General features: G+C 51.3%; 1 protein-coding gene across 5 annotated transcripts in view; it reads right to left on the minus strand.

Moving 5' to 3' along the window:
* The window catches only part of Bcor (BCL6 corepressor), a 125,609-nt gene that overhangs the window by 19,274 nt on the left and 82,608 nt on the right, over positions 1-23,727 (minus strand). For 2 of the 5 annotated variants that reach the window (XM_005352852.2, XM_026782142.1), the window contains exons 1-5: positions 23,407-23,716; positions 6,021-6,146; positions 4,693-4,771; positions 932-3,775; positions 241-294 (exon numbers count right to left, since the gene is read on the minus strand). In XM_005352852.2, the coding sequence (XP_005352909.1) occupies positions 241-294; positions 932-3,775; positions 4,693-4,771; positions 6,021-6,106 (3,063 nt within the window). In that variant the 5' untranslated portion in view covers positions 6,107-6,146; positions 23,407-23,716. Of the gene's footprint in view, positions 1-240; positions 295-931; positions 3,776-4,692; positions 4,772-6,020; positions 6,147-21,982; positions 22,041-23,406; positions 23,717-23,727 lie in introns of those variants that run through there. The other 3 variants (XM_026782144.1, XM_026782143.1, XM_005352855.3) reach the window with 3 other exon arrangements.

Genomic DNA, 23,727 nt, shown 5'->3' on the forward strand with positions numbered 1-23,727 from the left:
TATGTATAGCCATACATACACCATTGCATAGAGACAGACATTCTCTTTTGAAGGTTATAAATAAAACAAAACAAAACCACAACGCAAAGAAAACAAAAGAAAAACACAACAGAAAAGAAACAAAATGTACAATGAATAAAGACGACCATGGCCCACAAACTTCCCTTTGTATATTTGGAAATGAAATTTAACTCAAAAGGTTTATGGAAGATTCTAGTAATAAAAATTTGAAGAACTGACCTCACAGTAAGCAGCGGGTAGACATAAAATACTGTCCTCTTGTAATCCTTCCATCTATGTAATTAAAATGGGCACTCAATGGATCATTTAGATAACTTCATCCATTTTTATCAGCATAAACCAATTTTTTTCTTAACATTGCAAAACAATTTGGCTTTATTCATCTTTTAATTAAAGTTAAAATATCTTAAGGAAATTCCTATACAACATCTATCATAATTCACTAGCAAATTAAATACATACTATCCCTTTAAGCGAATTTTTTTTTTTTTGGTGAAAAAATTGCACGATTCCCACAGACATGCGACTGCTACACATCTCCACCACGCATCAAGTAAGGTATTCTAAGCAATGCTTCTAGATATATTTGTTATCTTACAGGCAGAGACATCAAAGCAACTGCTAGGCAAACGTCATGCAGTCTTTAGACATTCTTCATAATAATTACAACTTGTTATCAGCATTCCAGTGGAGTTCTCATATAATCTACAGACTAGCTTAAAGTATCCAGACACATGAACCTTCTAAAAGCTACTACTGCCATCCCCTTACTGAACACATTTCATATACTGCAATTATGTCATTAACCAAATCTGCCTGGTGCTTGTCCTACCACGTTCCCCCCAAACCCCTTTGTACATTGCAAAACTGATAACTGATAAAGTCAGTGAAATTCGGGTGGGGGGCTCACCTGCAATGCCCGTTGCTCTCGGCTGAGCTGACTGGAATCCGCGTACAGTTCGGTAGTGACACACTTGAATCGGTCGCCCACATAACCTGCCGAGTTAGCAATTCTTTTTGCCAGCTTGGATGGCTTCGGTTTCAGAACTTTGCCATCGTTGGACTCTGCCTCATCAGTTCCATCTTTGGTATAGGTGGGGGTGACATCCATGCTCGGTGGAGCGCTGCCCACACAAAATGGTTTGGGATCCTCTTGGGTTTTACCAAAAGTCACAGCAGGGCCCTCGCTGCCCAGAGCTGTCTCCAAGAATGGAGTTGTCACCGGCACCCCCAGGTTCTCTTTGTTGGTTCCCGCTGCAACACTGTCCTTGCCTAAGCTGAACACTGGCTGGCCTGGAGCCTGTTTGAAAGCGTAAGAATCGTGGAAGTCACTGATGCGGCCCAGCTCCTCTCTGAGGGAGATGAAATCACGGTGTTGCGGGATCACAGGGTCGGCGGCGGGCTTAGTGGGCTCTGTACTCTGGCTCACATTCTCAGCTACAAGGCCTGGTTTGGATGCTCCTGCATCAGCTTTAGAATCTGCTTCTTCTCGAAGAAGGTCTACGTAGACTAACTTGTCGCTTTTCACCCCAGTTTTCCCTTGATTCCAGCTAGGGTTTGGCTTTAGGTTCTTGTCAGTGGGGACTTCTGGGTGTAGTTTGGCGCTGCTAGCTTCTAACATCTCAGAAAACCGACTGCGAAGGGTTGGGTCCTCATAGCGGGCTCTCTCATGGGAGCGGGACCGTCTCTCCGGCTTCTCCTCTTTTGTGATCTCCATGGGTGTGTGTGGAATCAACATGGGATGTACCATGCCCAAGCCCAGGGCATCTTGGTAGGCCACAAATTCTGGCCGGCTTGTATGCAGCCCATAGGGCAGGCCAGGCTTGGGGGCAAGGTGCCCAGGAAACAGATTGCCATTGGGTAACAAAACTGGGTGAGGGTACACAGGTCCTTTGCCATGTAAAGAGAGGGGACTTAGAGCAATGCCTTCTGGCGCTGGGTAGGGGAGGTAACTCCTAGGGTAGGGAATTGGTGGGGACCTGAATGCTTCATTTGGAGATAGAAATATTGAGGTTGGCGGGAGGCCATTCTCGCTTGCTTTGAAACTTGGTTCTGGGTTGCTGGCTTTGGCTCCCTTGCTGCTGGTGCTGCCACTGTGTTTGGCAGGCGTGGCTGGGGGCTGGCCCACGTGCTGAATAACTGATGGTGTGGTATCCACAGAGCTCCTGCTGGTCTTGGTGCCATCTGCATTAGCATTAGGGGCTGGTGATGCAGAGGCTGGGCGTCCTGAGCTGGACACCGACCCCGAAACATTAGCGATCACAGCTTCTGTGCCACCCATACGGGGACATGAGGAACTCCTCTGTTGTGGTATTGCCCAGTCCAAAGCCTTGTTTTTCAACGACATGCTCTTGCCACTGTTCTCTTCATTAGGACTTGGCCCTGGCACCACCCAAGATGAGGGAGCAGTGCTGATGATCTCTGATCTATAGATAGCACAGCCATTTCCTGGAGGAGATAATGTTTCTTTTGGAATCTCACTCCCGGAGAGCACTAACCCACTTGCAGCCCGACTGTGAACCAGGACCGTGGGAGCCATCTTTTTCATGTGGTCAGCTTTGGAAGTGTCTCCGTCCACTACTTTAGAGGACAAGTCTAGTGGTTTATCTGTGACGTCTTTGGTAACAGTCTGCTTTTCCAACAGAGGTGGTGAGCCCCCATCTTTTCTGTCTTGAACCGTTGTCTTCCGGGGATGCCCAGGCATGGCCTGGGCACAATCACCCCCATCTGGGACCTTGGGGTACTTGCCATTGGACAGCCTGGCTGTGGGGAACTCGCTACTGCCTGTCATGTATGGCTTTGTCAGGGTGACTGACGGGGAGGTGGAGATCCTGGGATAATGCTTGTGGAACTCAGAGTAGGTCTCCGCAGCAGGCTGAGCGGGGAGGTGGACACGGGGTGAGGGCCGAGGTGAAGGGGGAAGCAGGAGGGCTGTGTCACCCGGCAGACCACTGTTGACTGCCTTGGCAGAGGACACCCTGGGTTGTTTACTGTTTTGGATGTGGGGGTAATTATGAGAATCAACAGGGTTCCCAGGGCTGACACCCATCTTCCATGGGAGGCTTTTGTCTGAGCAGTGGACAAGAGGTGGGATGGCCGGAGAGGCTGAAGGTGTGGAAAGTCTCATGGGTGAAGGCAAGGAGGAGGGGATGTGGGGGTTAACATAGTGTGGGGGTGGCAAGTAGAGGAAGCGTTCCCCACTGGTGCAGACAGGAGAATACAGCGGCTGGGCCAAGCCGTAGGACTGCTGAGGTAGCAAGGCCTTGTACATGTTCAGTGAATACTTATTTGGCGCGTCAAGGAAAGGGTAGATGGCTGGAGTGGCCCCCTCCATGTAAGGGTTGACCCAGGGCAGCCGCAGGTAACTAGCACCGTTGATGTTGAGAGGGCTCTGTTTGTCGCTGGCAGGCCTGTCCAAACCCAAGCTTTCTGCTGTGGCTACAGCACTTTTTTGTATTCCAGGCGGTGTTTTGTATATAGCACTGAAGCCATTTGGGGGTTTTCCAGAAACAGCAGAAGCCTCCGCTGTCTCAGGAGTATTCGGTTTGAATTGCATCTCTGGATTTCTTTCTGAAGAAAACCCAAGGCCACCGAGAGTGCTTGAGGCAGCCTCCCGACCCTTTTCTGGGCCCAGTCCACACAAGCCAGAATAGACGATGTTTCCAGGGACCCGGAGCCCTTCCCGGATGAGGCCTGTGCGGTCCATGCTCAGTGCTGCCAGGCCATCGATCCGATGGGCTCCACTGGTGTCCACCTTTGTAAAAGAACAACACATGTTACTTGGGGCACCAGTCACAGTAGCAGCCCTGGTCCCGAAGAAAAGCCACCCACTGGGTCACATGATATCACCCACAACACTTTACAGAAAAGGTTAAAGACAGCTTTGCCGTGTCCAGAGGCCCCTCCTCCCGCATCTGTTCCACTAGTACCCTGCGAGTACTCAAAGTTCTACTCAGACTAGAAGCCAACACATTATTTTGTTCAAATCTTTGTTGCAGCAGACAAAATCAAATACAACACTCTCTGCACCACTCTTAGAGGGTACATGACTTCTACTACTCCTGTGGAGCCTGTTAGGTTGAGTGGGGTGGGGTATTCATTTCTCCTGGAGACAGAAAGGGATCATTTAACAGGACAAGAAACAATTTTCCACCGGACAACGGGTATGGGGAACTTTAGCTTATCTCATTTCTTTTTTTTCTTTTCTTTCTTTTTTTTTGGGTGCTTATCTCATTTCTATATCAATAAAGGGGCCAGGGGTCAAAGTGCGGTTGCATCTTTTGACTTCCTCTCCTTAGTGTCTGAAAGGACAGTCCAGTGTTTCACATTTTACTGGCAAAGTAAAGCCTCAGGAACTACTTTGGAGGCAGGGTTATTATCCAGTTTTGAGCACTAATGGGGCACACAGTTTCTGGAAGCCACATGCCCCGCCAGTGAATAAGAGATAAAGAACTGAGGGGGGGAGGGGGCGGCGGCAAAGGATGTTAAAAGCAATACATAGTCAGGCCCTGATGTTCTCTCCTCCCCACACTGAATGTACATGTGTGTGTGTGCGCGCGCACACACACACATACACACACACAATACCTAATTGTATACAAACTAATGCACAGTTGATTACAGATCACTGATATTCAGCCATCCTATCAAAAGAAGCCATTCATCCCTTACCACGTTGTGATTCAAGGGATTCTCCTCCCTCAGTTCCAGCCTGGCTTTTGAAGCGTCACCATCATTCACAGGAATTTTCCTATTTAAAAGGACACACCAATTTCATGAAAACAGTTCTTGCTGAATATGTCTTTCATCTATCTCCCTGGACCAGACCAGTTTCTACTAATCTCATTTATTTTTTTGAACTCCCCTAACCCTCCCTGCCATGACCTATAGTGAAAGTTGCTCCCAAATGGTGATTCAATATTACCCTGGCAGAACAAAGCAAAGGCAGGCCTTTCATGTGTGGGGACATGAATAACACATATGTCCCAGAGGTGGGCAAGTCAGAAATTAAGCACACTTCTCTCGCGTGACCTTTTCTACAGAGGCCAAGTGCTGTCCTAGCTAACCCTTATGAGCTGTCCTGGAGGGCAGGAATTAAGTAAAATGGGCACAGACCAAGTGAGCTAGAAGTCTACAGGCTAGACCCTTCACCTACCACATCTGCGTTGACCCTGAGGGCATGCTTTCAAAACTTTCCCCCAAACAAAGTTAGGGAGCACATCCATAAGACTAGTTTCCATGGTGATAGTGAAGCTGTATCTGTGGCCTTTTTCAAAGTGATGTGATGCGTGTGGATATACAATAGTAACAGAGAAATGTCAGCTACTCCAGGCAGAAGAGGAAGCTACACATCTGTGCCAGGCTGCTGTTGGCTGTCCCAGGACTTATCAGAGTATTGATAAAGAAAGTGTTCTATGCCAACTTCCAAATACCCAGGATAACATCGCTGACAAGCAGGACACGCTTCACCATCAACCCAAAGCTACTTCAATCATCTGCTGTTCAGTTGTCTCTACCCTAGTCTACTGATTAGAAAGCCTAACTGAGCTCGGCAGTGATCAGAATGGGGCAAAGAGCCACGAGGAATGGCGGGAGAGGGCAACCTGAAACCTTGGGTTGCACCCAAGGAAAGGGTAGCCATCTCCTCATTTATTACTAAGCAAACTATTTGTTTTAAAAGCACATCGAATGCCGGTCCACCTGGGCCCACACTCCTGACATTTAGAGTTAAAGCAGCATATAGACAGGGATTAATTCTCCTTCATAAATATGAAATAATAAATTAAGGACGAAAGTGCACTGAAAGGCCGCTTCAGGGGCTAATCTTTTAAAGGGCGGCAATGCTTCGCTGAGCCAGGCTGCCTGGTAAAACTGTAAATCAAGGGCCACCAGCTAGGAGATCTTTCTTGTCCAGACCTTTGGGTCCTTCTCTGGCTGTGAGAAGGCGAGGGGCTTGGGCATGGGTTCTGCTCAGAAGTGTGGGGGAGGAGCCCATTCACCTGTCTTCACTTGCTCCACACATGCGGACCCGTTCGCTGTTCATCCAGCTGTGAACGTTCCCATACAGGGGAGTGGCTGAAAGCATGTCGTCTTCTTGGATGGCAGCTTGGCTTCAAGCGTCTAGTCTGTTTAAAAAAAAAAAACAAAAACATAGTGGGTCCCCAAGAAGTTAGGGAAAGGAGAGGCACTGGGGAAACAGAGAAGGCCTCTTTCAAGGCAAGTCATACACAGGATGCAGCCTGTGCCTGGGGATTGTCTACAAATGACCACAGCCAAGAACACATCTGACCCCCAGTGATGGAAGGAACAGATTCAAGCTAACAGGAAAAGCCCATCCAAGTCACAGCTCTGTACCCCCACCCCCACACACCATAGGAAGAAGCCATATTTGAGGAGGGACTAGGGAGACCAGGGATGCTAGATCGCTGGCACACTGATCCGTCTTGGGGTGGTAGAAGGAGTAACAGTGAGGTGGCAGTGGAAGGTTTGTGACTCAAATCACAGCACATTGTTAGGACTGAATTTTCAAGCTGTCCTGTGTACGACCCAAAGATCGAGGGTGAAAGACAGAGTCCAGTGGGCTGGTGAACCTCTCCACTGAAGCCCTGGATTAGATTAAGCACCTAACAGGGGTGGTTTTGCCTGGGAGCTGCAGGGGGAGGCAGCTGAGTAATTCAATGACGCCTGTTCACTGGGGACAAGAAATCATTAGCGCATAAGTCTCTGCAGCCAGGGCTGATGCTGATGGGCTCCAAGTAGCTGGCACATAGGAACAGGCAAAAGCCACCCATTTTCCACCTCATGGGAGGGGCGAGGATGTGTGTGTGGGGGGGGCAAAGGAGCCCAAATCACCTCCCCCACTTACCTTCTCAGCCCACCGCCCCCACCCCCACCACATTCTAGTTTGCTGCATGAGTGAAGGGTCAGGACAAGCTGCATTTTATTAACAGGATTATCACGGCGCGTGATTTATCCTCGCGCAGGATTTTAATTGCTCTTTGGAGGTTGAGCCGTTTCTTTTGACTGCGCTTCAGCCCATATCCTGCTGTTAAATGCTGGGTTAATAAGTAGGGGAGCCTTTAATGCCTGGGACCGATGGCCCTCGGCAATTCCCTGCTCACAAACACATCTCAGTTTCCCTTGTCCAGGACAGACCACGGCATTTTTCCACGGGACCCAAACCTGAGTGTGAAATAATTGGTGTGCAGATAGATCATCAGGGGAACTTTTCTTTCTCCTCCCTCACACACCCACCCACACAGTTTCCGAAAGCCCAAATGTTCCCTGAAGTCGACACATTTCCTTTGTTAGCAGGAGAAAATATGCAAATGCTTGCTTTTACACTTTAGCACACTGCCAGGTCGGTTGGGTGGAGGCACCCCGTCCAGGGACTCTTCTGCCAGGGACTGGGGTGGGGGTGGGGAAGGCTTGGGAGGACTGAATCCAAAAGCTCAGCTACGCTCCTTTCTTTGTCCTAACTAGGCCTTTTGTCCACCAGCAACCCCCACCAGCCCCCAACCAGAGAACAACACGCACCAACACACCGTGCAGTTAGGAGCTCAACAATGAAGCGGGAAGGGGAGGAAGGACCCTGGAGAGACTGGAATCTGTGAAGGCATCATGGGAACGGAAGGTCTTTTCCTGGGAAGGGTCTACTTCTGACATGAGAACTCCAAATGACTTAGCCACAGTGCATGGGGAAACTGATTGGGGTGCTGGGGAAGGTTGTGTGGGGCTGCATCTTCCAAATACACAAAGCAACCAGGGAACACCAAATCACCAGTGCTGGGAAGCCCCAAGACCTATTCCACATAGTGTCCCTTCCCAGAGGATCTGCTGCCTGTTCTCACAAGAAAAGAAAGACATTGTGGGTGGCCTGATTAAGGAGAGTACCATTCTGTGGTGCAGGTGTCCTGGACAGCAGGTGTCCTGGACACCATGCCTTCCTGGAGCACTGATGAAGTGCAGATATCGCGTTGGGAGAAGAAGGACCCCAAAACCAAAACCAGGAAAAAGAGCCTGCCTAAGAAAAGTCAAAACTCCATGCTCCGGTTCCTAAGTCAGCCTTTCCTTGAAACCCAGCGGCCTCCCCAAAAGTGGCCCACCTTGGGGAAAGCACCTCAGGGAACCTCAAGGAGGAGCAGAATCAGCTTAGAGAATGTCTTTCCCCACAAAAGCCCAGGAGCATCTTCAGTCCTTTGCTTTCCCCCAAAAAGGCCACCCAGACTGTAAGGCACCTGGAATAGACCAGACAACAGAAGCTTTGGTCTCTCTGGGGCTCGTTCTTCAGGATTTTCAATATTACTATCACAGATAAATAACATCAGCCATCAGGCTGGAGCATCACACACACGGTCAGTTAGCCCTGAAGTGCGTTTCAGTCTCCTCTGTGTGTGGTTGGGGGTGGGGAGGGGGCTAAACCAAGGGGAGTTGCACTGTGGACTATCCACGCATGTGCATGAGTGCTTGTGCACACTCGTGCACACACACTTACAGTCTTTAGCTGCTCCGTGAACTTTTTGTGAACTGTTTAAAAGTGGAGGTCTGTTGAACAAACAGCGGCGCCACTGCCAGCCATAATTTCATTGCAACAAGCTAAGGACTTTTAACTCTTCAGGTGCCTGGCCAGAGAGGAACAGAGTAGTGAGGACCAGTGACTAGCGGGTCCTGCTTGGCAGGAGGCCCTTCTCTAGGGTGACAAACAAGGGCAGTCCAGGAACATAATCAGCCTAGCACTGAGATTCCACTAAACCATTGAGGAGCAGGGATTATCATCACCCAAAATCACAGGTGAAGAACCAAAAAGAGACCAAGAGGCAGAAAACAGCAACACTCAACTCATCCCATCCAGTTTCTAGAAAGTGCTGGTAATAGTTGGGGTTTTGCTTTCTATCTCTAAGGCAAAGTACTTCAGAACTGACTTTGCTGACCCTTGGCTGTGGGGTACAGTAGAGAGAATACCGAATACCTCAAGGCGCATGGCTGCTATAGAAAGAAGAGGCTTACTTTTTGCCCCGTCTTCCACACACAGGCTATGCCTCTAGGAGTGCCAGGATGTGTGAAGTCACTCGTGAGAAAGCACTTTACAAGCACCAGCCTGTCCGGAAGGCGAGCTGCTAGCTTTACCTTGGCTCTGGGTTTTAACCCCTTTCACCAGTTGTGGAGGGAAAAGCAAGGGCGAGGAAGGAAATGCCAAGAAATGAGGGCTCAGGAGAGCCAGGCAAGGAAGGCTGACTGATTCTTATGGAACAGGTTGATTACTAACTGCAGTACTTGCCTGCTGAACACAGAGGTCTGGGGGAGTGTACATGCACAGCAACACACGGTATGTGGTTACAACTCCCGATACCGTGTGTAACTGGAGTCACCTGGACAGGCGGAGCAATCTTTTGCTCTAGAGCCAAAAGCTGTGGCTAGAGAACCCAAGCTTGGCCTGGACACAGGGGAGATGGGCCTGTCTGGCAGAAGAGGGTCAGAGGGATCAAATTAGGTGCTGTCCCTCCACCCCGGCATCCTTGAGAAGACATGAGATGATCCCCCAAGGAGCACCTCTTAACGCCATCTCATTCATCCCTGCCAAGACCACACTGCAGATCCAGCAAAAGGACACACTTCTCTTTTTTAAAGACAAGATCTTACTGTTCTGGCTAGCCTGGAAATCAAGCGATTTATGTATCTTTGATGGGATTAAAGTCACCACCATGCCCCCCAACTTCCTTGTTTCTTCTTTAAGGGCATCTAAGATTCACCTTGCAGACAACAGGGAGTAGTAGGCTGAGAGAAGAGAGGAACAGTGAAACACTGGGTTCCTCGTGAGAAAAGCCTCTCCTCCCATGGCTGGTTCTCTTACGGTCATCCATCTCCTGCCTCCCGCTCTTACTCTCACCCACCCTGTGTCCCTGGGCAGGTGGCCGAATCTTTCCAACCTTGGGCCCTCTGTAAATATTTGGCACTGTGTTTTCCGGAGGCTTCGGCTGCACTATGGACTCAAGTTTTGCCTGGCAATAGCTGGAGCTGGCCATGGTTAACCCCAAAAGCATCTGAATCCATTAAACACATTGTCCCGGAGTGGCTGCATGGTCTTTACCACGGGTGCGGTGCTGAGGAAGGAGATACAGAGGGGCCACGCTGGGGGGGCGACGACGACCGGTGTGGATTTCCCCCAAGCCTATAAAGCTAGCGCCAGCCCTTCCTGGGGTTGCTCCAAACCCAGCCTGAGTCACAGCCGCACCGCGCTCTGGGTGTCAAGGAAGGGAAGGGGAAGAAGTTTCTATTTTAGAACGGTGGGGGGAGGGCCTATGTGGGGGTGGGAAATGAAAAGAAAATGCTTTCCCGGATGTGCAATGCAGGGCGGGTCCTCCTGGGCTGCTTTCCCAGATGTCATATAGCTGATGAGTAGGGGACCCTTAAATTACTCCCAGGTCCTGAGCCACCTTAACACCTGAGGTGTGGGGTTGGAGGTGTGATCCATGCTGCCACTCCAAGCCACAACCACTGGCTCTGTGGGTGTGACCACCCACAACCCCCAATTTCATACCAGTAACAGACTAAGTCAGGGAGCAGAAGGCAAGAGGGACAATGCTTGCACAGACCTGATCTCCCCAGCATCCAGAACCTCCCCCAACTTCTTCTTGCAGCTCCTGGGTCACAGCAGGGAACCACTAGGGTGGGAATAAACTTGGCCCTTGGTGGCAGCAGTGGGGGAGGGGCACCCCTTCAGCACACCTCTGCCTGTGGTGATGACTCTGCAAGGAGTGCCCTCAGTCCCCTCAGAAACTCTAGCAACCACCCTCCCCCAAGACCCTAGTCAACCACTGGGACCCTGTGTTCTTATGAGAACTTCCAGGACCCCTCTGCTGGAGCCTTTACTATTTACCAGAAATTTCAGACAGAAACTTAACTTCTGAGTGGGTTCAGGCAAATTGAGCCCTTGAGGGCTCTAGTTTGTGCCACACCAACCAGTCAGTGAACTATAAGCTCCCAAACCCGCGGTAGAATCAGGACTACAAGCCTTCCTACCTTCACTGTGGGCTCCCTTCAGTTTGCTCCTCTGGACCCTCCCTGCTAGGAAGATGGGAGCCAAGTATAGCATACAGCAGTGTAGAGCCCTGAATAGAGCGAGCGACCCTGGGAGCCTATCCAAAAAGGGCCGCTGGTCACAAATCCTCTCTACCCTAGCCAGAGCCCTAGCCAGTTCCCAGGACCAGATTTATCATTGCTCCCCCAAATTAAGGACAGAGAGGGACTTCCCCCTCTTCCTTCTACAGGGGTGGCCAAAGACTAACTGGCTTTGTTCCTTTCACTTTCCTCCAGGTTGGGCCATACCAACTAGTCAGTGAACTATGTACATCCAAAGTACAGGAGGGATGAATTTAGAAACAAGGGCTCCTTAAAAAGAAGGCGAATTCAGCACCCAAAACCTAGAAGAAAGCCAGGAATCCTCCTTACATGCCCCCATTCCCTATTCTTGGTTGGCCTAGTGCAACAGAGCTTAGTCCCCACCCGGGAATCCATACAACTAAATGCCTCCCACCCTCCTATCCCCGGCAAGGCCATAGTAGTGTAAGGGTCTCCACTACAGCTTTGCATAAGTATAAACGAAACACAGTTAATGTCACTCCCTGCTACAGAAAGTCACAAGTCACATGGAGGGCTATCCCTGGTAAGCAAAGCACAAAGGAACTTTTTAAGGAATTAAGATGTGAAAAATGCAAGGGTTCTGAAATTTGCATGCAGGCTTCTTGCTGAATGTGCAGAGCCTGGAAGTCCTGGGAAGGTTGGGGGTGAGGGCTAGGACAGGGACATTCACTTTCTTTACAAGGAACAATAGGAATTCCACGTCTGCTACTCAGTCTCAGAACTCAAAGCACCCCAAAACAAAGCCATATAGATGAGGACCCACGAATTTCTGTGGCTGTTCAGAGCTTAATTACTCCTCCTTGATCCATGGGACTAGACACGACACCGCCAAGGTTAAAATGCCCCAACAGCGCTGAGCAGATGTGAGCGAGCTGGCAGACGCGCAAATGAGGCCTGCCTTGGAGCCCGATAACAAGTGACTAATACATTGCATATCGTTGAAAGAAAATTATTTTTCTCTAATTTGCATTTGCTTGGGGGGAAAAAAAGCCAACCGAGTCTCTCCTTACACGCAGGAGTCTAATCCTGGAAATACAGCCCGGCTGCTTTAAGAGAGCTGGAAGGAGGGAAAGACTGCCAGTGTTTTGGCGTTGCAGGCTTGTTTATCTTTCCGCCTTTCCTCCAAGGCGAAACTCGTTTTGCAAGCAACATTCCTACAGAAAATGGCACACGTCATAAAAAGAGACCAATTTATAGAACTGGCAACGAAGTTCATGTATCACTCCAGAAGCATCTTCCAGCTCCCCAAGGGGAATACGTAAAAGTCCACATTAAAGCTCGGCGTGTTTATGTTACCTGGGGGGTGGGGAGTCTCTAGACTCAGACATCCTGTAGGTTGTTCACCCAAGGGCCAAAGTCACCCAGGAGGGGAGAATACAGAATTAAGTTAGCCTGAAAAGATCCTCTATCTCCCATGGACAGCCAGGGCTTGGGATTCCTGGGGTATTGACGACCTCTCAGTTTGCCCCAGGCCACCTAAAAGACGGACCCAAGTTCTTGACCATCTATGCATCTCTAGGACTGAAGGGGGTGACTGTCACCCCCAACTGTTCTCCTTTCCAGCCTGGTGCCCACAGAGCGAGCGTTCAGCCGCTGCTGCCAGCAGGCCTTTTGTGGCTGTAGCTGAAGAGGGAAGGTTACAAGTCAACCTGCAATGTACACCGTCTGGATCCTGAACCCCCACATTTGCATTTCCATTCCGAGGAACAGTGCCCAGTGCCCAGAACACAGCAGCCGCCCATCTCTAACTTGTCTGAATAGGGCCATTGCGGGGGGGGGGGGCACAGCCTTCAGAGCCCCTGGAATCCCCAGAAAGCCTTCAGTTAAGAACACATTCTCTCTAACAAGCTTACTTAGAGCTGCTGGTTGTTTTCCCAAATCTTGCAAACTCTTTCACAAGCAGCTGAGGACCTAGGTCCATGGATCTTGGCCAAACCCCTCCAGACACTGACACTCCAGGCCCCCTGGGCCTTCTGACACCTCTGCCTAACAAGTTCCCTAAACCACAACACAGAAACCATTCCACACCCTCACTCCACCCTTGGGAAGTCCTTAAGGTGTGTGCTGGGGATTGATTGGTGACGGGATGGAGCCCAGCGACGAAGTGGTGGCCACCTCTGCAGCTCCTCCGCGGGGCCTGCATAGTGCGCGCTTTGTGTGAGTGCTGAGGAGGCGCAGTGCTGCTCGCGCGCCAACAGCTGTCACATTATTTGCACTCCCTGTAAACAGCCTTCACATTCCCCCCTTACCACATAGTTAAAGCCAGACTAACAATCCACAGTTAGAGATCAAACCAACAACAGCAGCATTGTGTCTGCCTTCGCCTTCACACCAAACCCAGCAGCTGGCAGGTTTCTCCGGAACAAGGGACCCTGGCTCTCCCCCGACCCCAGCCCTCCGGGCTCTAGCCAAGGCCAGCTTTTCTCGGTGCAGTTTGTTAAACCGAGAGCACCGCCATTTCGCAGAGATTTTGCGGTGGTTTAACAGCCCTCTCCCACCCGGAGTTTGAGACTCTTTCTGGTAGAGTCTGGGGATGTGTGGTGTGAAGAAGACATGGCTGCTCACACTCCTAGACCACTGGGCCAGATGGCCAGGCTGGGTCTGTTACAGAGAGGCCTGCAGCGCTCCAAGTTGTCACAGAGGCTGGGCATGTCTGCCCTCTGTGCAGACCCACAGAGGCCCGCCTCTGGTCCTTCAGAAATTGCCCAACTCATTGAATACTTACTGGTCGCCCCACTGATCAAAATGTCTCCTTTATGATTTTTGGTTAAGTTGAACATTTCCATAATCGTCATTATTAGCGCAAATTACACGCCTAATCGGTCCTTAAATAGATTTTAATTAAATAATCATACAAGGCTCATTTTATGACTTAAGAAAGGCATTACTTTTCGTTAGAAACTTTCCACCAGGATATGGAATAACGACAGACCAATACTTGTTCTTCGAAGAGCACCAATCACCGAGGGACAGAGTAGCCTACAGTAGACATGGTTTTTACCTTCCAAGTGGAAGCTGGGCACTGACACATTATAGAAGCTCAACCGTGCTCCTAGGATGGGAGGGGAGCGCCTTCTCTTCGGTACTACTTTTGGCTTTTTTTGGGCGGTAGAAATAAACTGCCTCTCCATCTGGAGACAGCTCTCCAGCTAGTGGGTTTGTAGACCACTTCCCCCACCCCCACCCACTTTCCACCCCAGTCACTGTGGAAAGCAGGCAGTCTGGGCTTGTTAAATGCTGTGTAAAATGCTGTTAATAAAATAATAAATACAAAGGATGGAGGCTGCTGGGTCCATGGGTGTTTTGACTGGAAATGCCTTGGCACTTGTCATGTGTTTATGGGAGGGCAGACAACTCCAAGGATTTACATAGTTTGAACATTTTTGTACTTCATTTATCCTTTCCTAAATGACGTAGGTCTTGAGCTATTTCAAGTTCGCATTTGTACGGAACTGTGAAATGCCTAGGAGTTTCTCCAATTAAAGCAAGTTCTGAAATCAGACTCAGAGCTGGGACATACTCCTGCCTGTGTCCACCCTCAGCCTCTTGGGCTCGAGAAAACAAACATCCTCGAAAACAATCCTGGGTCCTCAAGCTCCCCACCTCTGCCTCCTCGTGAATGGGCCCCTAGGGCAAAGGTTACAGGGCGTTCAGATTGCAGGCAGCTGGGCTCCACACTGTGGCCATCATGGGGCAGTTAGAAGGAGCATCCTGTCCGTCCGTATACTATCTCTAAAATAGTGAGCTGGGATGGGGGCAAAACTGCTGGCCTGGTAAAACACCCCGCTCACAAAACACTGTCAGCAAAGGCTGTAAGGCATTCTTTAGAGGGACCAGGGATTCATGCCTAAAGGAGCTCTTTCAGCACAAAGGCTTTTAGGGAAAGAAGGGAAGGGGGGAGAGGGAGGGAGGGCTCCTGTTTCAGAGCAGGCATCCCCTGAGAGTCAAGAACCAAGTGTAGCTTCAATCAAAAGCTGACTTCCCCTCTGGGAGTCCAGGAGGAAACCTGATCACAGTAGCTTCCTACAGCCCTGGATCCACACAGGTCTGGTTTTCTTCTCGTGCTAGTAATTTTTTTAAATACATATCGATATAAAAGAAGCAATCTCTGGCTGACTTTATTGAAAACCACATAGAGCCTTCATAACATCCGGACTTAATCCCTATCAAACCACAGCACCTCTGGCCTCTGCAGCAGGCCATTCCTTCACCTCTTCCAACTAGGACTCCTCCAGCAGCTCCAGTCCCTCGCCTGAAATCCTGGCTGGAAAACTTGCCAAACAGCACCTAGATAGCAGTTCTGGAATCAATTCCTAACCATATAATGATCCCACTCAGAGGGAAAAAAATCCAAGTCGTTGCATATGGAATCTCTTAAAGGCATAAGGCAAAGAACTCTAACAAAGGGAGAGAGGCGCCCACATAGGCTGACCCAGAGAAATGTCCCTGGAGGGAGCAGCTGACCTGCATACTTGGTCCCTGGGACACAGGCCTAGCAGGTCTTGGGGGCTATAGAGAACTGAGGAGCAACTAATAAAAACATGGGCAGTCATTCAGGGCAATTATTAACATTCTGGCCTACTATGTGCCAAGCATTGTCTTTGGTCCTAAAGGTAGATAATTATTCCCAGTCATACAAATGAAGAAATGTACTGAGGTTCAGAGGCCATAAATAACTTGCCCCCAAGGTCACACAGCTAGTAAAAAGCGGGCCATGGTCAAACTCGGTCCTGGAGTTGCGGAGAGGAGCCAATTATTGGTCTAATTGTGTCATTTGAAATCCCTCATCTTCACATATTGTCTTCACCTCAAACAAATTTGGAAGGTTTCTTGGGTCTTGTGTATCAAATACAAGGTAAAGAGGCGGGTAATGAGCCTTATGTAATTCATCCAGTATGAGCCCAGAGCCGACTCCCCAAAACATTACTGCAATCTCTAAGGCCGCTAAAAAGGCTTTCACAATTTCCCCTACATACTACAAATCTCTCCTGCAGAGATGCCCTGGTATGAGGGCCAAGGCTCCCAACAAGGTGCCACATTCCCTTAGGGCGCTAGCAGCAGGCACCAGTAGGTGGCCTGGCCTTTCAGTTCTCAGGGAAAAAGCTGACTGCTGGTCTTTCAGCTGAGATTTCCACCCTGGACTTGGCACATAATGCAATAGATCATCTAGTTCGAGCAAAAGGCCTTCGGAAGGTCTATCTACCTCTTCTAAGACTCCAAGAAAACACCCTAGGAACCACGGTGAGGTGGGAGAGACAATATCAGCCAAGTGGCTTGTTGCAAGATATCAGCCCTATTGGGCATTTCAAAGTCCCCATCAAAAGCCAACCACCAAGGCAAATAGGAAGACTTTCTCCTTTCCCCAACCTTTCCTCCGAGGATATGGCCTCCAAACCTCGGTGTCCTAACATCACCCCACGTACTCCTAATTTCTAGGGCTACCCCAGGCTTTCAGTTGCTTTTGGAACTTTTACGGGGAAGGCTTAAATCTTCACCTTTGCTCGGTGAGGACTTGTTCAGGCACTAGACACCTGGTGCCCCTGCCAGTGTCTGCAGCTCTGCTTGAGGAGAGCCTCTGAAATAGACCTGCAGAGAGAGTAGGAGGAAGAGTCCAGGTGGAGAGAGACAGCACACTCCCTCTGTTCCCCAGCCAGTGGCCAGGCGGCCCAGCTGACCTGGCTCCCAGCCAGTGCTCTGCAAGTGGCTTTCTTTCTCTTTTTAAAAAACTTTCCAGTCTCGGCTAGCCAGCGGAGTTTCCAGGTCCCGCCTGCCCCGGCTCGGAACTGGCCTAGCACGCCAGAACCTCTAGAGGCAACCTCCTGTTCCTGGCAGTAAGTAGGCCCAGAGACACCTTCTCCCGCTCCAATGCAATCATCCACCCGAATTCCTCACCCCCAACATCGGCCACCTGGAGTCCGCAGCTTCCCCGAGCAATTGCCACTCAGCCGAGCAGAAAGCTTCCATAGTGAGACAATTGCCCACAGTCCCGTCGGTGCGGACCCACCCGGCCTTGCTTAGGTGGAGGGCATGCTTAGCCCCTAACACATTCACCCCCCCACAAGGTCTACAGCGGGAGGGGGGGGAGACAAGGCAGGAAGGGAGAAGGGCTGCTTTTTTTTCTTCCTTTCTCTTTAGATTTTGGTGTCCCTGGCAGAGCAAAGGCTCCAGAGAGCCAGAACAATAGAAATGGGAGGTGGGGAGTGCCGGAAATGGGGCAGGAAGACCCCTATAGCCCTATAAACCTCCCTCTCCCTTATAGTTACCATTAGCATTAAAAGACCTAGGGCCTTCACTGCAATTGTATCTTTTTATAACTTTTCCCCTAAACCCAACTCCCTCCTCACATTTTGAAATCACAAGGTAAAGATATCCGGGAAAGTTGTAAACTGCCCCCACCCAAGCTCTGAGAGCCTCTTACCTGCTCTGCCCCTGGCAACCTAACCTGACTCACCTCCCTCCCCCAATAGTCCCCCTGGTTTGCACCTAGACAATAAATTTAGTTTAATTTAGCTTCCGGTCTTTAATTTTAGCAGGTCTCCTTTTTGCATGCAAATCAATATGGCAATTACCATCTAAAAGCTCGCCCAGCCCCGGGTCAATGTAAATTGATCATTGTCCGCCTTCCACAAAATAACACCGGGAGTCTGTGGTGCATAATGAGATTATACTGGAAACTGTCTTTTAGATCACAAATTATATTTTATGCTGTCAGGATCTTCTCTGAGTGGACTTCTCCATTTGTCTAATCGTGGGGAGTCCAGCCTGTGGATGCTGGCTAGCCATCCTCGGGCTCTGGAAAAAAGAAGTGGGGACACACCACAAGAATCTGAATTGAGAAAACACAGAACTGAGCTTGAGCCCAGGATGGGAGAACCTCCAGAAACATCCCCTTAAGAGCACCATTAGCTACCCCACAACATGTCACATGTCCATTCCTGAGGGACATGCTGGGGACTGAGTTTGGGAAGCTGCTGGAGAAGAGGCCAGTGCATGCCTTGGGCCAAGTGCTCATGATGAACAGGATTGAGCTACCAAAGGAGGTGGACAGAAAATCTTACAATACAGCTCTTTTGGATTTCTCAGCTTCACCAAGTAGGTCTTATCTCGGCAAAAAAAAGATGGAATCCCGTTGGCCATTAACACTGACCAAATTCCTTCGATGGTGGCCAGCCAAAGCCTTTCTAAGTGTGGGAGACCTCACTAGACCGGATTCAGACTGTTCCAAGAGACTCCTTGGCAAAAACCACCGCATTTACTCTCTTCAGCGAGTCCCAGGACACCCCTAACAAAGGGCCTTTCCTAGCTCCTTTACAAGAGCGGTGGGTCACAGTATTGATAGCCCATGCAATTCCCCCACCCTTTCTGGCTAGGTGTCTGGATGAAGAGTCCTCGAGGAAATCCAGGGAGGCATTGTTAAGGGCTGCTCCCGAGGGCTGTGTTAAGGCTGGGCAGCACTTGAAGCCTTCTAGGAGGCTGCCAGCCTTCCTCACAGCCCAGCCCTGCCCCGCCTGGCCTGGGCTCCACCCAAGTGTGATCTTCCCTGTAAAAACTGGAATTCCTGACTGGGCTTAAACAAAGAGGGAGCAGGGCAAACCGGTGCCCCGAGCAAGCTAAACCCTAGCAGGAGTTTACATGGCCTTCTAGGGGCGCTGAGGCGCCTGCTGATGCACCCAGCATAGGTCACCCCGGGCATGGTCTCCTCCAGTGGGTAGGAAACATATATACTAAAAGCACAGCCACTCTCTCCTTTTATTTCTCCCAGAGGGTGTGCTTCTTTCGTGTTCGACCTCAGTCCAAACCCGATACCACCTTCGCCCAGAAGACTTTACCAAAGTCTCAAATCTTTGTCCCTGCCACCCAAGGTCAAGAACTCCCAGCCTCTTCAGAATTCCTGCTGGAAGTAACCCCAAACAAGGGCCATCCAGCAGTTTAGGAGCTGTTTTGCCATTTTCTACTGCCCAAAGACATTATTTCTGAGACTGTGTCAATGTAGTTGCCCAGTCTTACTTTCAATTGGGTCTCACCAGGCGAGAAGTCTTCCTCAAGGTAAAGGCAATTGGCCCTTATTTTAGGGCAGGCATGTATACATATGCGTGCCTTTTGTGCTTCCCCCCCCCCCCCAGTGACCCTCTTCACAACTTTAAATTCATTTTTTTGTCTTTGCGACACAGAAATTCTGCCTCAGTTTCCAGATTCACATCAGTACTTTTTCTTTTCGAATATCACTATACATTTCTGCGTTTGCATGCCTATGTTTATATTCCTCTTGGCCAATTTTTTAATCTCTTGTTCCATTAGAGCATAGGGATCAAAGTGTCTTGACTCGTCCCAGCACAGGCCATTCGGGGTACATCTTAATCTGAGCATTCCTCCCTACTACTTTTAGGTTCTTTGACTATCCCTATAAGGCAGTTCATTTCCTGGCCAGACCAGTATGGCTTTACAGTTTAAATGTAAATAGAAGAACCTTAGACCACAAATCTTTAAGAGGAAAAGGGGAAGGAATCTATAGGCAGACCCACCCATCAATATCCAGCTCTGGAGAGAACTAATGTATGTTGAGTTATATTAAATTTCAGACCATCGATACAAATGATAGATAGATTTCTCTAAGTGTCCAGACCATCTCCTATTTAGATTGTCTCCCAGCACATGTCTGAATATAACTGTTCACAAGTTCATGGTTAAGTGTTTATGTATGGTCAGCTCAGGGAATGCTGTGTTCTCCCTCCAGAACTTAACGGCCTGGCATCTCAGACTCAGAGCCTTTAATTTGCAGCAGCCTGGGTCAGAACCTTTGCCAACTACCTTCTCTCACTTTGAGCTTCCCCTACACACGCCAGTTCCTCTAAGAAACAGGTTTTCATAGCCTGCTTGCTCCTAAACTCAGATCCTCATGGGAGGGTGCCCATTTTGTATTCACAGTTCCCCCAGTAAGAAGCACTGGGTTAAGCTAGTTACTCTGTCTAGCAGCTGCATTCCATTTGTGAACGAATCGGCAAATGCACACCCAGAAGAGAAAGGAAAACAGTAGATCTAGACCTCAGTCCCCCACCCCTGCAGACCACTCGACTTCCAGTCACTTCTATTAGACTCATAGTCTCTCTTCCCCCATTAAACTCTTTACTGTACTTCAAGGGTTAAGAGGACCACGGCCCCCCCCCACACACACCCCCCGCAACCTGCCTTCCACCCCGCTTGCTGGGCCCACAGGACCCGCAGGCTAGCTTTAGCTTGCTCCCTCGCCGCTCTCGGGAGTGTGCTGCCTTCTCTACTGCCCCCACCCACTCCGTCCTTCAGCCGGGAGGGAGTCTGCATGCCTGTCTAGACCGATCTATCACCCGCACACCAACAACACCCGCGAGAGCGCGGAGACCCTGCTCAGGTCCCCCTGGCCCGCACGGTTCACAGCGGAGGGAGTCCAGAGAGCGTGACAGCGCCTGCGGGGAAGGGGGTGAGGGTCCAATAAGAATCTGACCGCCCCGAGCTCCATGCTAGTCTTCCCCAGACCCTACCCCCTGCGTTCGCACCAGCCCGGCTAGGCTACACGGGCACAGTCACAGCTCTGCGCGCTGGGCAGTCCTATTTTTATCTTGTCTAATCCCAAACTGGGCGGGGAGCACAGGCGTCGTGCTTAGAGAACAAGAGATGGGCGAGGGAGGCGGGGAGGAGCAGCCAGGCAGCAAAGCCAGCTAGAGCGAGTTAAAGACACAGTGGAGGCGACCGCGAGCAGGAAGAAAGAGCGGGCTGTGTGGACCTCGCGGCGCCGCACGCAACGCGCCGCCCTACGAAGTTATATTGGCCCGCCAGCTGTCCCTCACTGACCACCCCTCCCCACTTCCCAGCGGCACTCTCCGCAGCCCGGAGCGCGGGGGCCGGGGCTGTGTGGGAGGCGGAGGCCAGGCCGGCCCTGCAAAGGACGGGAGAGAATCGCTAATGAGCTGTGCGGCCCATTGATCCAGAGAACACTTCCTAATTAACTCTCAGTCACCTACTGGTGACAGCGCCTCAAAGGACAGCACTGATCGAGCCCAAGTCCAGACCTACCCGCCCAACGCCTGGTGACCGAACCTCGCGTGATCCCCTAACCACCGCAGGCAATTCCTGTACGTGGTGTACACCCTCGCACTGAAGGCCAGCCACAGAGTAAACCTGGGCGGCACATTAATCACCCCTCCGCGTAGCTCTCTACACGACACAATCCAACCCCAAATAAACACCAGAGCCAACACTGCAACCCAGAGCAGGTAACAAGTCGGGGGATGGAGCGGGAAGGACCGAGAAGCGAGTATTTCCCAAATGTCCACACACAAGCGTCTCTGAGGTCGACAATTAAAATGCCGTCCACACAAGCAATTCTGTTGGCAAAACCGAATCCAGCACCTTGTACAGGTCCATCTCTCCGGGTGGTGTCCGTTTCCAGTGCCACAGGAAGTGTCAGATGGCTAGAAATACACGAGTCCGTTTACTCCAAACCCACCACTTTCTGGGGGTGGGCTATTAACTCATTATTTGTAAAGTCCAGGTCCATTTTTAAAGATGTTCTTTCGCCCAAGGGACTAACCTTAGAACCATACAGCAGTACTCCTCCCAAAGCCTTCTCTGAATAAGGATGCGCGGAGAGGGGGTTACACAGTTAAAACCCCGGACTGTCTAGACTCAACCAGGCAGTACGATTACCTATTTGAAGAGCACTGGTTTCTTTTTGAGGTTTGTTTTTAAATAAACATAACCCTCCTCCAGTTCCTTCTTCGCTTTCCCATTTCCCCAACCCCCAACCCCTAGACGCCGGCGGCGCGCGCCTTCCCGCGCGGGCACTCACGACGTCTAGCTGGAGGTCGCAGACTTCTGGAAAAGATTCATTAGCAGCAAATTAAGCCTCGCTCGGCCTCGGCCTAAAAGCAGACAGGCTCGGTCGTCTTCGGGACGTGGGTACGTGTTCCCGAGAGCAATCGGGCAGCCAGAAGTCCGCCGGGACTACACGTGCCACTAGTCGCCCTAGTACAGGGCGCTCCTCCGGTCCCTTCGTAAACAGCAGGCGCTCGTCGCCACCGCCCTGAGCCCCCGGGTTGGTGGTGGCTCTGCAGCGCAACCTCCCGCCTGTTCCAAGCGCTGTGGCCCAGTGCCGCCTCGCCCTCCCCGCCTCAGCAGAGGATCGCGCCCGGTGCGCAAGTTCCTCTTTGCCCAGAGCCTTCGCGTCGCCCGCCCTCCGAGTGGGACCAACTTCCTCCGGCCACAGACTTTCACACGCCCATCAGGGCTTCCCACCAGGCTCCCCAAAGCCCAGCAGAGGGCTGGGGGAGCTGCTCGCTCCCCCGCCCCGCCCCTGCTCCCACGCAAGCAGACTACACCCGCTCTTGGGGGCTCAGAACTTAAAACCTACCCTAAAGACCGCTCCCAAAGGGAGGTAGCAGGAGGTCGAATTAGAATCTTAAAAGAACATTTACAAAACAAAGCAGCTGACCTGGCAGGCGGGCGGACTGTCCCAGTCCGAATCTCCGGCTCTCCACGGATTCCTAGTAGTTATTTTTTTCCTCCTAAATCCACGTGATCCACGCTTTGGGGCAAGCCAAGGGAAAACAAAACAAAAAACCCGGGACTCCCCACCGGAGTTGCGCGACGACGGCAGGTAGAGCTCGGCTCGGTCCGGGGCGCCCGCCGTGCACACTAGCGCACGCACAAGCCGTCGTTCCACTCGGAGGCACCACCGGCCCCTGGAGAGACCAGACGAAGCGGCGGCGGCTGGGGGTTTTTACAGTTCTTTTCCGAGTCGAAAAAGAAAGCAGACGGGAACCCGCCGCCTCCCCTTCCTGCTAGCGAGGTAACGCCGAGCCGAGCTTCCCAGCTCCAGCCCAGCACTCCCCCCCCCACTTCACTCCACCCCCCGCGCCTGACTCCGACGCTCGGCGACGACCGCGCTCCCGCGCAGACACACAGAGGCTGCAAACTTCCACTCACTGAACTCCCCGTCCTCCAAGCCCATCGGGAGACGGCTGGTCCCCTGTCGAGTCCCTCCCTCCCCGGTGCCCACGCGGGGGACGCTTAGCTTGGCTGCATTGTTAATAACTTAAAGCTCTGATGTAAAAACGAAAGCGAGCAAGGTAGCTAAACCTCCCGACTGGGGTCTACCGAAGTCGAAGGAGAAACCCTCGGAGGGTGGGAGTCCCGAGGGACGGGATCGGCTGCAGTCCCCCGCGCGCCAGCCCGCCCGCGGCCTCCCCGGGGAAAGGTGTTCCGGGCACTGACCTGAAATCCCCAGTCGGGAAGTAGGCAAGGAGCCTGCGATCCGGCGCTTTGAAGTTTTCCCCGGAGCCGAGTCCAGGCGTGAGGAGGATCCGGGGCCGGCTTGCTGGGTGGGTGGACGTGTGCGGGGTCGGGGAAGGGCGGCTACGTTAAGGAGAGGAGAAGGATCCGGGCAGGGGAAGCGCAGCGAGCAGCAAAGTTTGCCTTCCCCGGGTGCCCGCAGCCCGCTCCCGGCGCCGCGCTCGCTCGCCTCCGTCTCCCTTTGCAGCCAGCCCGCTGCCCTCCGGGTCGGCCCGGCGGAGGGGTGGGCTCTGGGCCGCGTGG

Source organism: Microtus ochrogaster, chromosome 10, assembly GCF_000317375.1.
Source record: "Microtus ochrogaster isolate Prairie Vole_2 chromosome 10, MicOch1.0, whole genome shotgun sequence".
NCBI lineage: Eukaryota > Metazoa > Chordata > Mammalia > Rodentia > Cricetidae > Microtus > Microtus ochrogaster.